This window comes from Bactrocera latifrons, unplaced genomic scaffold (assembly GCF_001853355.1).
Source record: "Bactrocera latifrons isolate USDA-ARS-PBARC rearing strain unplaced genomic scaffold, ASM185335v1 scaffold_60, whole genome shotgun sequence".
Taxonomy (NCBI): Eukaryota; Metazoa; Arthropoda; class Insecta; order Diptera; family Tephritidae; genus Bactrocera; species Bactrocera latifrons.
The window spans coordinates 343,010-358,168 of NW_017537268.1; the positions used below are offsets into that span (position 1 = coordinate 343,010).

Consider the following 15,159-nt stretch of genomic DNA (forward strand, 5'->3'; position numbering starts at 1 on the left):
CGATTTTTCCAAAGTATTAATCTTTAATGAAAGCACGTTATTTTTCGGTAATATCAATTTCACTAATGTGACATTTTTCAATTTTTTATTTCCCCATATTTACAATCATTTGCGTTATCCGATTATTAAAACTCATAAGTTCATAGATCACATGTACATTTGTAAATATAACAGGACTAAGTTCAGCTTAAAGTACACAAAACACACAACTGCACATTTCATACAAAAACTAATTTCACCTGGTGAAAATACTGCATAAAGCTTAACATAACTTTATATTTCCCATACACTACAACAACAGCCACAATTTGGTTGCGTAATTTTAGGGAGCAAACTTTGTTTGATTGAGGCGAACTTCCTCTGCAGTTTGCCGCGTCTCTTTCACTTTCGGCGGCGCCTTCGGCAAACTGAAGAATTTCTGTAAATAAAAACATATTCGGGTTTAACTAATATTCATCCCAATTTGCATGCCATATGCGCTTACGTCATGCTTGCCGAAATGCCGCGCCTCTTCCATTGTGTCGGGCAACTTCTTGTGCAGCGTCTCGGGCAGATAGAGCGCGCCAATGCCGCCTATGAAGAATAGAGTGCCAAGGATGTAGTAGGGCGCTCTTATGTTCACTGTGGTGCCCAAGTAAACGAGATATGGCGCAAAAACGCCGACCGCATTCGCGAGTATCGTGCCCAGCGCGATGCCCGTTTGACGCATGCAGGTCGGATAAATCTCCATGCTCTGCAGATTGACCGTGAAGAAGGTGAGCGCGTTGAGGAACTTGATAAATGTGGCCAGGCACACCATGACCATCTCATACTCGATATCTGAAATATTAAAGGCAAGTGTGTGAAACGTGATTTCTGTGAGCAGTTAGTCTCTCAAGTTTATTTTACCTGCCGCATAGATAATTAGCGGTATGCAGGCGACGAATGAGATGAGGAAAGAGGAAGAGTTCGTGAAGCGACGACCATAAGTATCACCTGTAAAGAGGTAAGCGTATTTTTTTTTATAATTTGGTTCAACAGAAGGTTGCTATGGCGCACTTACCGAGGTATCTGCCGAGCACATAAGCGGGTATTTCCACCACGCTCTGCAGCAGGAAGTTCAGAAATGGGTTGCCACCCATACGCGTGCTGAACAGCACCAGCGTAAAGTAAGAAACCGCTACAACACACCTGAAAATAAACGTTTTATTTGCTATGTGGCAACCTCATAGACTTCGGTTTGTTCCCCACAAATGGGCTGTGACCCATTTTGTGCGACCACAAATGGCAAAAATAAAGGCAATAGTAGAAGCATGTGTTGTAAGCTTTTTGCTGACCTACCAACTGAAGCCCATAATGGTTGTGTTGCGTGTCAGATGCCAGCCGCTGAAGAGCGACGCCATGCCGTATGTCACTTCGTCCACCTGCCGGTTGGTGTACATCTGCGCCAGCTCCTTCTCCGTCATGTCGAATTGGCGGCCATTAATTCTTGCAATTTTCTTAAATTGCGTGATCGCCTCGCCGTAACGGTGTTTGCTAATCAACCAGCGCGGCGACTCAATGACGTATCTGCGTGGAGAATTGAATTGAGAAAGACCAATTTACTATCTACTACTATCTACATATGTATATGTGTGGGATGAATAAGCGCTGCAGCTGCGAGAAATTATCAGAGCAACAACAAAAGTGCAATAACCGTGTGCTGCAATTGGAAGGGAGTATATTGGCGGCATAACCATAAAAACTCTTGTAAATTTCATTTCAGTCCGTCTGATGGACAAGCATATTTAGCAGCGTGCGCTGGCGGGCAGCGCGCAAAAAGCGAAACGTGTATCGGCGTAGTGGCGCGGTGTAGCGTGGCGGCGGCACGTGAAATTGAAACAATTGAATGAGTTTGATTGGATCCAGGGCAGCGCGCTCACCGGCCATTCGAAGTGATGTGATCTGATGCGATGCGCTCGAATGAAATTCACAAACGAAATCGATTTGAAAGCGCGCACAAATCGACAGTCTCACTGGCAAATCGTTGCTGAGTTGCCTCAGCATGCCGCAACACACGGGCACACACACGGGCGCGCGCACCTAGAAAGTCGTGCAAATGGATTGAGTGAATGAATGACCGTTTGAATGCGCGAGTAGCTGCCGCTTCATTTGCTGCTCCCCGCCTTGCCTCCGTTTTGCTTGCCACGCCACACACGTGCAACTGTACGGCACGTCGTATGAGCGACTTTCATGTTGTTAAACTGTAGCGCTGCATTTAGTACGATTTGCTATGCGCCTGCTGGAACTCGCCGTGCATTGCTGTACAGATTGGAGATAACTTTGTTGTTGCATCCAACATTCCCGTGTAGTTCGTGTATTGTTGTGTATGTATGTATGTATGTGTGTGTGTGTGTGTATACGTACTTGAAGAAAATTAAAACTATTGCGGTCGGTATCGTTGTTAGCCACATGAAGGCAACCCAATCACGTAGCCACCAGAAGAGCAGCGGCATCAACGATGTGCCAATGGACCAGCCAACGCTTTGGTAAATGGCGATGATGCTGCGGTCCTGTCTGCGAAAGATAAAAACAAGTAAATATCGTATACAAAGTGTATGTATGTATGTGTGTTTGTGAGATGAAAGTAGGCGAGTGGGCGCAACTTAAAGTGCTTAAACGTGCACTAAGTAGTCAGCAAGTCCCCACAAGCACATTAAAATTGTTTGGTATATGTGTCTACTTCTCAATAAACAGAAGAGATTTGAATCAAGCAAGTCTAGCTCTAGTAAAAGTAACCATCTCTTGTTCTCTAATATTTTCAATCGCATGCAGTTTAAAAATGCATGGCCTCGTGAAATCTAATTGAAAAATGTATCGCATGCAAACATCGACATGCAATTTAATGCGTACTCGTGTAGTGAGTGCATTAGTGAGAGGAGAGTTAAAGCGGGAAAGTATTTCCTGAGAGAGCGAGAGAGAGAGAGCAAGTATTTCTTTTGAATCATTGTTGAAGTTTTACATTCTTGGGCTTCAGATTGAAATTTTCTACAGTTCTGTGCTTGAACTCGACTTTCTGCCTCCTTTCACTATTCAGTATTAGATTAAAAAAGAAACTTGGCTTACACCGCCCTATACTGGGCTGGGTCTTGGATGAAAACTATTTTTTTCGAGAGATTGCAACAGGAGGAAAAAATAATTATTTCTCTGTATTTCGAAGCTAGCCTCCAATTTTGAAATATTTAACTTCGAATTTCGAACTTCACACCATCTACATTCTAGCCAGTATTTTTTTTTACTATAACTCTCCTCTCGTGTTCAACTAATAAGTAGCAGGGCTTCACGGACGCTTGTACAACGCTGGGGTTTTATTTAAGATCGATTGCAAGAGATCTAGTGATCTTTTCGCCCTCTGTAAGGCCAGCCTCTTCGTAGTTGTGGAGTGTTTAACAGGGCAGTGCTCCATTGATTTCCAATTCTGGGTATCTTACCAGACGGCATTTGCAGAAGTTGCAAGGAAGAAGATGCCGTCTAAATAACTCAACACTTCCTTCTTGACTGTCTCACGTTTGAGAGGTCAAGGCTTAAACACTTGGGAGCGCAAACCTTTAGGCATCCCACCGAACTGGCGGAATGACTATGCAAATCTGTATTGGTTTTTAAGCGTTTTGCTAATTTATAAGTTCGAATACGAAAGTTCTTCTTTTTTACGGCTGCACAAAGGATTACTATCTAACCCCACCTAATCTATAGCTCTCCAATTTCTGGTTTCTTTCCAGTTCTTCCAACCAAAATATGTATCCATTCCGTATGCGAAAATCTGTTTATCTGACTTTGCTGACGCTTTTTGCCTCCGTTGGACAAAGCTTATTATCTTTGACAGCCCAGAATATAAAAGTAAATCTTTTTGCCATTTTTTTCAACATAGTTCCCTTCAAGGGTGGTACACTGATTATAAGAATCTCTAAACTTGTCGATATTATTTTCGTAGTGCGATTTGTCCTTTGCTTCAAAAAAGTTTAAGTTTCAGTCTTTTGCGATTTGAGAACAGGAAATAGTTGGTAGCGGCTAGATTTGGAAAATACGGTGGATGCGAAAATAACTTGACACAATTCTACCGATACAACAGTAACAACCACGGAAGCGATTCGAAGTCTAATTCATGGATTTTTGACATCATACCTCGTGTGACTTGTGACACGGTGTATTGGCTTGGTGAAACAGCACATTATTTTTCTTCCAGACTAGGCTTTAGGAATAAAATGACCCTGGCAACATACAGCTAAATAGATTATTCTCTTTAAGAAATAACACTATCCACCGAACAAGTAGAAACATATCAATAAAAATACATCCGTATTCTGGGCATTGATTCTCACACAACATTACGGTATTTAATTAAGAGTTTGATAATATTGTGTTTGTTGTGATTGTTTGTTATTTTATTGCAACACTTACTCTCTCGATATTTCCATGCCAACAATCTGTGGCGCTTGGAACAAACTATTCACCGCAAAGCCAGTTAATCCCGTGCAGAAGAGGAACACATAATAGACATTGGTGGTTATGATGGAGAACGATCGTCCCAGCGCGCAGCAGCCGACGCTGATGTAGTAGATAAAGCGCCGGCCAAAACTAAAGTAGCACGAAAGAAAAGTGAGCAAAAATTACAGTCAATGAAACGGCAAACAAAGTAAAGAGAGAAGCGAGTTTAAGTAGTTGCAGTTGCAGCGCTGAAGCCGAGCATCGCGTCAGCGGAAAAACATTTTCAATTATCCGCCTGCCGCCGCATTACAGAGCTTTACACTAAATTTCTATTTAATCCAACTGTGGCCAACAGCTATTCGACCAAGCGCCGACATTAACGACGCCGCGCTGCAACTGTGGACTTACGAAGTGTCGCTGCACTTACACATCACCCATTTGTCCCAGCACAAATGATCCGATGACTTCTGTCACACGTCCCACAACAAATGTGTTCGTCACATACAAATCCTTGGCGCACACCCAGTTCTCCTTGCTCGGTATGGTCGACTCGTACCACGTCTGATCGTAGCTCCAGCCATGCTGACAATCTGCAAGACGGAAGCAATAGCAGGAAGGATGCATAAATGGCATAGCAGAAGGCAACAATCAACAAGAAATATATGTGTAAGCGGGGGGGGAAGTAGCTAGTGCAAGTGGGAGAGTGAGCATGTATTGAGAATTATGAGCATCTAACTGTCTATATAAATATGTATTTGTATGGAGGCGTTAGACTGGCTGTCTCCAGGGAAAGTCACAGCGTCTGACAGACGCTACATCTTTACAGTGACACACACACCCAGGCACACATCTATCGTTTAGCCGAGTTTGTAACTGTTTGTTAGTTGCTTGCCTCAGATTACAACAAAATTAAGGCAAACCGACTCGATCCAAGACGCTGCGTAAGAAATCTAAACAAAACTAAACTGAACTCGAGCAGGCCACAAAAGAAGCAGAGCGAGAAATATATTGAAACCAAAATGAAATTCAATGAAACGTAGTAACCGAAGCCAAGTTCTAGATTGAAGGGAGTTGAAGCGAGTGTTGAATTGTAAGTGGAAGTGGAAGTGAAATGAAATCGCATCGCTGTTGTAAGTGAAACGCATTAAAGTGCAAAGTTGTAAAAAGTTATGCCCGAGCAAATGGAAAAGTTACTTTTCCTCGTCACACGCAGGCCGCCGCCTTCTCGCACCCGCACCTTCTTCCCTCACTACAAGCGGAGTAGCGTGCTGTCTTTCTGCGCTCCTTGCGCCGCTCCGTTCTTGGTGTTTCCTGCTCATTGATTTAGTTTTTATTGCGAGCATTGCACTTTTGCTCTCGGTTTTATACTTTTTGCTTCAAATTTTGCTTGCCGCTCGGCTACAAGTTTTCACATTTTCACAATTTTCGAAGAAATATTTATTCGTGCGATTTGTGGAAAATTATCGCTGTTGCAAGTAACAAGTTTTTGAATTTTAATGTTGAATTTTTCGAAAAGTGTTATGCTCTGCTATGCGAGCTTTCAAAGTGCTCTTTGTGGATAATCCGAGAGTTAAAGGTTCTTATTTTTTGGTGGATTGATTATGCGCTGGTTGTATCTTTCTTCATGCTTTATTTTGTTGTGGTTATCGGCTTCACGTTTTACGTTTAAGAATTGGAAAAGAGACTCCGTTTGTGAATTCAATTAGAAGTGAATTAGAAGGTGAAATAGGGATCATGTTTATCTTAAGCATTATAAATAATTTAGTGAAAGGCTTCCTTGATTATTTTCACTTAGTGCCGCCTATTGCATTTTATGAGTGTTGTTTGTTCGTTTCACCAAGCACCGAACACAGTAGAATCACTGATACGAGCTAATTTCCTTTCTAATAAATTTTACCGAGAGTCATAACAATGTGTTTTTTTCTATGAGACCTGCATAAAGGAGTTTTTTCATTGAAATTATTGCATTGTAGGCAAGTTAGGTTAAATGGCTGATTGAAGATCGCACGTGGGCTGGCATATGATGTCCCTTGTGAAGACATAGAAAAGAAGTGCTCCCTGCAAAGGCATTTAATTTTAACTCTCGCCAGTTCGGTGGGAAGTCTGAGGATATGCGAAAGAAAGAAGTTTTGAGTTGTTTCCCCCCATCTTCATCCACACAATTTCTGCAAATGTCATCTGGTAAGTTTCCCAACCTTAAAGCATAGAACAATGGCCCGTTAAAAGTCCCACGATTAACGACGACTACCGATGATGGCCAAGCTTCCGCGAAGCCCACTTATGAAGTAGTAGAACACAAGAGAATACGGGAGCAACGATCAGCTCCTACTCCAGCTTTTAGCTGTAACAGTCAGGAAATCTTAAGCTGGAGTTGATAGAGAGCTTCTGACAGTAAACCCCCAATCTTTCCATCCCACTGCAAATGAGTTCAAGGTTAATGTCGGCACTTTGCTATCTGAGTGAATGGTCACTTCTCCGAAGGACGCTGCACAACGAAGCAGCAGATCTATTATATGATTATAACTTGGGCTGGAAGGCACTGAAATAGTCAAGAAGTCTGAAGCTAGCGTTGGTAGAAAGCTCCTGACAGTAAACTCCTGCACCAACTTTCCCTCCAAGCTTTGACCCATCCGTAGAGAAGTTCACTATCCCTCTCCTCCAACGGCTTCTTCCCACCCATAGGTCTCTCCTGGATATATGGGCAGAGAGGGAGCCGCAAGAGTTTGGCTTGGCTACTCCATGATCTAAGTGATGTAGTATGAATTCAAAGTATGGGAGGATACCCGATTGTTCTGATACGTGTTCTTTTAAGAGCCCATAGCCTTTGAGTTTGATAACTACTATGGGCACTATTTTCAAAATGGCTTTGTAGCCAAGTGAGAGCAGTTTTCTCTAATTGTTTTCAGCATTGTGTTCGATACTGTCAGAGCTTTGAGATTGCGTTGGTGTTCACAAGTGTTTTCGAACATCTTTAACCTTAAAATTTTCTCTATCGGAAACCACACAATACACATTCATATAAAATATAGCTTTCGCTTTGCACTCATCCACGCTCGTTCTTCAACTTTAGAGCACKATCTTTAAACTCATTCCTTCTGTTCGAATCAGACCCTATAAATTAAGCAGCGTTTTGCAATTCGTGTTGTATTGCTAAGCAAACTTCAGCTTGTCCCACTCGTATTTTATGGATGCAAATTTTCGCTCAACGCCACAAGTCAAATCCATTTTTTTCTCGCAAACAGCAATAGGAGCGTTTCTTTCTTGCCACGCAGACTATAAATCAATTTGCCGACGCTGTTAGACGGTCAATGTGTGAATGGCGAAAAAAGTCAAAAACGCTTCCGCATATGTGTATGAAAACGAGTTACGGCATGATAAAAAATGTATGAGAAAGTGTAAAACCTGAATGGGAAATAAACGAAATTAGAAAAGGATAACAGCCGGAGGAGAGTAAGTGCAACAATGCTTTAAAGTGGTAACGGTAAAGTAAGCTTCGTAACAAGAGGAAGATCAGAGAACAAAAAATTATCCAGGTAAAATTTCATGGATGTTCTATTGTGATCTTAAGAAGGGTGATCTCCGATGTCATATGCCGAAAAGCTGATTTCTACTCGACATGCACTCATGTTCTCTGCGAGCACTCATCAGCAACTCGGTATATAGAAACTGTGGAATGGCATTTCAAGCTCGTTAATTCTGCCTTCTCCAGATTGGATAGGGAAGCGAAGCAAATGGGTCTGTAGAAAACGAGGACAAGGCGAAATATCTCGACGCACTTGCGACTTGGCTCCCTCGACACTGTTGACAGTCATAGCTTCGAAATCGGAGACAATATCCGATGAGTCGGTGTTACGAGTTTTCGAGACATGCGCATTGCTACGATGGCAAATCATGTCGCCCGAATGGATAAAAATACTCCAGCTCCTGCCAGGGGAAGCAGGAAGATCTCCACTCAGTTGGAAAGACCAGGTGGAGAAGTACCAAGCTACACTTGAAATCTCGAAATGGCGCTAAACAGCGAAAACGAAGAACAATAGGGACGACAGCAGGACGGAGATGATGAGCGACTTGTAGAGTTTGGTCTTTGTCACCTGTTTGGTATCGAACTGCTCGGATAGGTCTTTACCGATCCTGATAAAGATTTTAGGATTTACTCATGCTCGTGCTCGTCATTCGATTTCAAAGGGGGGTCTTTCCTCTGTGGCTGTCTTCTACTTTTCTTTGTGGGTGTTTTTTACGTGGCGGGTCTCTGGGGAGGATATATAGAACTCCCTGTGTCACTCTGAGCGTGCCTCCTTCTTCTCAGCTACTGATTAGCCAATTATTTGATGCTTGAGAGCTGATAATAGGAACAAAACTTAACATAATCTAGCATGTCTTTAAGAAACTGCAAGAACCATTTGAGTTAGGTAAAATCTCACTTCTCTCTCATACAAGCACCGTTGTGTAAAAGTCAATGTTTGAGTTTTGTGGCATGTGTTCGAATGTATGATTGCTTACATAAGACACATGCACAAGTATAGTTACATATTGATTTGTCGGTGTTTAAGAGTTCAAAGGCAACGTACCTACCAAAACACCATGTACTAAGTCGTTATAGGTGTACTGGTGTAGCTCGCAGCCATTACTCACCTGTTACATTTGTCTCGGTTTTATTCCAACGCAGCCAATCGTCGATTTCCGTGAAATTTGCATTATACATCTCGCAGTTGCTATGCTTGCTGGCGCCGCGATTATCCTTCTGTCTGTATGTATGTATGGGCCCACATTGGTTCGTGTGTTTGTTGTTGGTGTGCGGGCGGGTGTGGGTGTGGATGGTGGTAGAAATGCAAATACAAATAAAAGAATCGAGTTTAAATTTTAATTTCCACCATGGGAGCGACTTATTAGGTGGAATAAAATGAAATGAAATGAAATCAAATAAAATACCGTGAAACAACGGAGTCTAACCGCGCACTCGCTGGTTCGATGCACAACGTGAAAAGTCAACAATGAACAGATGAACAGCTGCCAATTGTTGGCGAACCAACTCACCTTGCTCTTATTCAAATAAAGTTGATTCTCTTACGAAATGAAAAATGCTGCCACACATGAGTACATATTTGGACACATAAGGGTGGTACTTAATATCAATTTTTGTAAATTTTTWGAGGCCAATTTGATTTTGTACAAAATTGAGTTTAATATTGAAATTAATATTTGAAAAATTTTATTGGATTTTTTGGGGTTTTCAAAAGGGACGCTAAAAAGTGGACCGATAAGCACAGCAAACGAAGTCTTATCTTCTTCCGCTCTTTTGACATTTGTCTTTAGTAAAGCTTGCCATTTCATCATGCGATGCAACAACTAGTCGAAAATATTACTACCGAAATTCGGAGTCAGTGGCTTCAACCTTAAGAGCGTTACGTCCAAATATGGTCGTCATAATCGTCCTGTCAGATCAAAAATTGAGCGTCTAGTGCAAAAATTTTAATTCACAGCAGAGTACAAAATGTTCCCGTGCCAGTGAGACAAAGAAGTGCCGGTAGTGTCGAGAATATTACTGCCGCTGGCATATCAGTTGAGAAAGACGTAAATCAGTCGAACGACGTGTGAGTTCTCAAGCGTTGGGCATTTCTGTGATGTCGTTGTGGTGAATTTTGTGGAAAGATCTTGGCCTACATCCTTACAAGATTCAATTGACGCAAGAACTGAAGCCGTTTGACCAATAAAAATAAATAAAGGATCTTTCGTTGCACTTAAGTATCACCCTAATAGAAAAGTACACATGTGTATACTTACACACACATACTTATTTGCACTGTTCCGAATTTGCATAGTGCTCATATTACTATGCGCATACTTACGTCGGCAACGTCATACGCCGCCACTCATCCAGCGAGTAGTTCGTCAGCTCCTGCCCCGGCACGGTGCACCAGTGCTCCGGAATGTCGAGGGCCAATATGATATTCATATATACCATCGAGCCGGCGGCGGCCAAAGCCAGCACGAATGTCATGTTGTAGATGAGCTGGAAGCGTCCGTGATTGCCGACGCGCTCCATAATCTTCTGGAAGGGATCATTTGCTTCCGATTCATCGAATTCGTCCTCCTCCTCTTCCTTTGACACAGTTTGTTTGTTGACATCGCCATTCTTTACTTCATCCAACATCTTTTTTTCTTGCATGTGTGGGGTTATTTGTGCATCTACTTGGTTGTGGCTGTCACTTCAAATTTGGTGTTTAGCCCAAAGACAGTGATTCACGCTTCGGTGATAGATAATGGTGGTCTGGAAATAAAGTTGCATTTGCATAAGTATTAAAAGGCTGTGATAAGCAAGGTGAAATATATGGATTTAGTGCCCACTTTAAGTGCCCATATTAAGCTTTTAACTCCGCGCTGTCACAATAAAGCAAAAAAATTCGCAATAAAGTGAAGTGCTTTACTGATTTATTGGAGTAATATTCAAATGTACAAAGGTTCTTTCTAATTGTTATCAGTTGTGAGAAAACCAAATTTTAAGTTTGTGATTTTATGAATGTGTTTTTATTTGTTTACTAACTAAACTTTATAGCACAGCGCAATTATCGCGTACAATGCCCCTCAGCTTTCTATTTGGTCACATTTTATCTAAATTTAATTTTTCTCTGGGTTCTATTAAGGTACCTCACATGCAATCAACAAAGTCAGCCGGATATTCGAAGTTAAAGTTTTCGCCCAATTGTATTTATTTTAGGCACACAGCTACACTGTTATGAGTAAAACATGCTCTCTAATTTTCAGTTCGAAATCCTTTATATTAGGCCTATGGGGGTTAAAGGAAATATTGACCCTGTTTAGTTGAATTTGAACAATTTTTAGTCATAAGTTGGCACACAGTAAATACTTTATTCCTCCAAAGTTGTATCCCATTATAATAATTGCTACATGATTTGTGTACTGGAGAGTGAAAGAATCAAGTGCAATTTAAAATTGTGCTTTATGAGAAGTAGGCGTGGTTGTTGTCCGATTTCGTCCATTTTCGAACTGTAGTATAGGAATATGAGAAGAATGCTGCCTACTTCATTTGGTCACAATCGAGACTAAATTAAGAGTTTTATATCTTCATTTGTTGCTTGCTTAGTTATAGCACTTAATAAGTTAAGATTATACGTTTGCTTAATCTTGCCAAGATATATTGAAGGTTAACCGATATTTTTTGCAAAAAATCAGCCATAGACTTTTGTCACGCTTTAAACTTTTTGCTTATGGGCGTTTTATAGAACTCGAGAGCCCAGGAGCTTTTGTACCAAGTCTCCTATATATATCTAAGTTTTCGATTGGTTGAATGAACGGACTCACAGTTAAAACGTCTCGTCATCCTGATCATCATTTATAACACCATATCTATGTCGTTCTTCCTTATGTGAATAAAACTGTTATATACTATTCAACATTTTGCCATAGAAAAGTAAGTTAAGGACCTGCAACTTGGAAGCATCCCATTAGAGCAGAAATTGCCAGTTCACGCTCTAAGCTCTCTGTGATTATGGACATTCGAGCTTTTTATCGGCAGAAATAAGATATACAATACAATGTAGGCATTGTCTCTTCTACATAATGTCAAGTTTATAACACCGGGCCGAAAGTTGAGGAGTCCCAACTTCTGGACTTGAAATAAGGCAGTAGGATTCACAAATCCACACGTATAGCAGATGGTATTTTGCTTAATTGGCAAAGAGCTGAGGGAGTACTAGGTCTCACCTCAATAAACATTTTATTATATTTTATTCCTGTGTGTATTCTAAAAAACTCAGTTCAACCAACTGTTAGCTAACACCTAAAATTCTCCTTCGTTTTTTATAAATTATCGATAAAATGAAGATGATTTTGATTTATACTACACATGTCGAAATTGGTTTCTATGTAAAATTTTGATACCCCGAAAACTTACTAATGTTCAGATTTTATTTTAGAAGATGTTTAAAATGTTCAACTAGTTATATTAAGTTAAGAGAAGTCGATTCTAGGAGGGATCTCATTTTGACAGCTTGGTCCGTTGTGGCACACATACAAGTATGTATATTAAGCTTTAAAAAAAGATTTAAAAAGTTCTAACCCACATAAGTTAGGGCGATATATTTATTTTCCGAAGAGTTTTAGAGAATCACAATTCGGATAAATGCTTTTAAGATTAAGATATTACTAAAGTTGAACTTCAGGCGACCCTTCAAGCTTGTGAAATACTGCCGTATCTTCCAGGCGATTAGAAAGCAAACAACGCAAAAAAAAAAAAAAAAACAACATAAAGAAGATCAATATATATGTCGATAGCCTTAAGGCAATAATCTCACATCGCACTATCGGAAAGCGGCTGCATATATACTGGATTCCAGGCCACAAAGGAATTCTTTGAAACTAAATACCTGTTGAGTTTGCAAAACATGAGATCCGTCTGAATACCTCACCAGTCCAGGATATACGGAAATAATTAATAACGATATACAATGGCTGCCAGACAGGTCAGAGCGAGATGCCATGTTTTGGGGACGTGCCGAATCATCAATATATCATGTACAAGAGTTCCTCGGAAAAACATGCATGCTTTTTACTCATTCGGTTTTGAAAAAATTGAAGGACAGTTGTGGGCATAATGACTGGTCACAACTTACTGGCACCACACGCGCGCGATACAGGCAGAAAGTGCAGGGAAGTAGGTTTGAGAGAGACGCTGGAACACCGCCTATGCCTCTGCCCAGCTTTAGCTAGAACTCGTCGGTGATATCGAGGAATTGTGCAGTTCAAGATACTAGATGAAGTTACAAAATTATACATCAAGTCTCTCTCAAAGTTCACAAACTCGTTGACGTACTCTATGACGAATTCTTCACCTCCACTTAAACTGAACTTGCATCTGACATTACTAAGTCTTAGTAATGACGGGACAACCGGCTATTACTACTTAATCTAACATTAAACTAGTTTCATCCGTTATTTGACTAAATGCTATGTTACTATAATTAGCTGTAATTATAACGAATGCGGTCCGGAGGATAAGGATTTTTTTTTTGTTAAATGAAGCAATATTTTATAGGAAGTTAATCAATCAAGTCTAGACTCATTTTGCGACTGCAATGTTAAAGGTTACTTCTTGCTAATTTTGGGTTGCTAAAACCGAAATAGATAGTCACATTTTCCTAACACGTAATATATTTTGTGATGTATGGATCAAACTAATATAAGATAACTGTATTGGAAATGTACGGCCAATTTTTGAACTCAAATTCGTAATCAGGACACCTCAAATACGCCGCAGACAAACATATCTGTGGCAAATTTTTCCTTCAGTGTTATTTAACTAATTTAACTCCGCTCGTGAGAGTAAATTATTGTATGAGGTTGTCAGAAAAGTCTTGCGGTATTTTTTATTTATTTTATTTTATTTTATTTTATAACGGTTTGATGACTCATGTCCAGCTCTTGACCGATGCTACTGCTGCTACTATGCCGGTCTCTTTCGACCAATTCAGCGATTTTATTGCAATTTTCGACGACAGGCCTTCCGGTACCTGTCGCATCTTCGACCACCTCTACACCGGAACGAAAACGTTTAAACCATCGTTATGCAGTGGAAATAGAAACTGTATCGGGTCCACAAACTGCACAAATTTTACTGGCGGCTTGAGATGCTCCTTTGCCTTTATCGTAGTAGTACTGTAAAATATGCCGTATTTGCTCTTTATTTTGCCCCATGTTTGCGACGCTATAACTCACGAACGACTTAAAAGAAACGACAATCAATCAAACACGTGTTAGCGCGTGAAATGAACTTTCAAAAAAGGTATAGCATGACCCGATGCTACAAATAAAACTAGAACTACGCGGTCTCAGCGCCAACTAGCGAAAATACCGCAAGACTTTTTTGCTTTAGCTGCCGGTTATTTGCATTTTTTTGTTGAATTTCACTTTGGTTTTATCACACATTATGCGTGCATATTTCACTTGTGATTCAGTAAGAAATCTTCGCCGTTTGTGACTTGCCATTTAGAATTGCACAATTTGCTACAGTTTTTATTGAGGMATTGCAGGGTTAATTTTTTTATGAAAATTATTTTGTATAAACATTTTAATGAATTTTTATAAACTATTTACATATAATTAATGAGTTTAGTTATAAATGATTACCCTCCAGAATTTACAGCACCAATTAAAATTTTTTATTAGCACTTTGTTGTTATTAAATTTTTCTGTGTTCTTCAATAAATGTCTACAAAATGTACAACTGTACAACTCTCGCGTTTTCTCAATGAAAATACGAAAAAAATGCGAACGAAACTTTCCGCATTCACTCTAAAAACTATTCAAACGCGATATCACATTGGAAGGCATAAAATGACCATTCACCTTTGTAACAACAATTTTGCATTAGGTGATATAATTAATAATTATAAGCCTTAAGCTCAAACCCGTTGTTGCAGCATATGAGTGTTGTACAGTTATTTCCAAGGAATACAATGTTTAAATTTAACTTTCCACTACATGCCAATTCCAGTTCCAGTAACCGTGAACTATTTCGAGATTTGATCTTGTTTTGGTAAGCGTTAAATTTAATATGACATTAAAATAGCATTGTCAAGAATTAAAATCAAATAATCAGCACGAAGGCAGGCGGACAAAAAAAAAAAAAAAAAAAAAAAAAAATAAAAAAAAGATATTAAAAGTAAACAGTGTTGGCTCGTTGGTTATCGGTGGTGATAA

General features: G+C 40.1%; 1 protein-coding gene across 5 annotated transcripts in view; it reads right to left on the bottom strand.

Annotated features, from left to right (window-relative positions):
* Positions 1–43: 43 nt before the first annotated feature.
* Positions 44–15,159, bottom strand: part of LOC108975011 (carcinine transporter) — a 21,157-nt gene continuing 6,041 nt past the window's right edge. For 3 of the 5 annotated variants that reach the window (XM_018943211.1, XM_018943209.1, XM_018943214.1), the window contains 10 exons: positions 10,290–10,711; positions 9,076–9,188; positions 4,871–5,033; positions 4,417–4,593; positions 2,386–2,535; positions 1,321–1,548; positions 1,043–1,170; positions 889–975; positions 485–819; positions 44–418 (listed from right to left, as the gene is read on the bottom strand). In XM_018943211.1, coding sequence (XP_018798756.1) covers positions 323–418; positions 485–819; positions 889–975; positions 1,043–1,170; positions 1,321–1,548; positions 2,386–2,535; positions 4,417–4,593; positions 4,871–5,033; positions 9,076–9,188; positions 10,290–10,609 — 1,797 coding nt within the window. In that variant the 5' untranslated portion in view covers positions 10,610–10,711 and the 3' untranslated portion in view covers positions 44–322. The other 2 variants (XM_018943212.1, XM_018943213.1) reach the window with 2 other exon arrangements.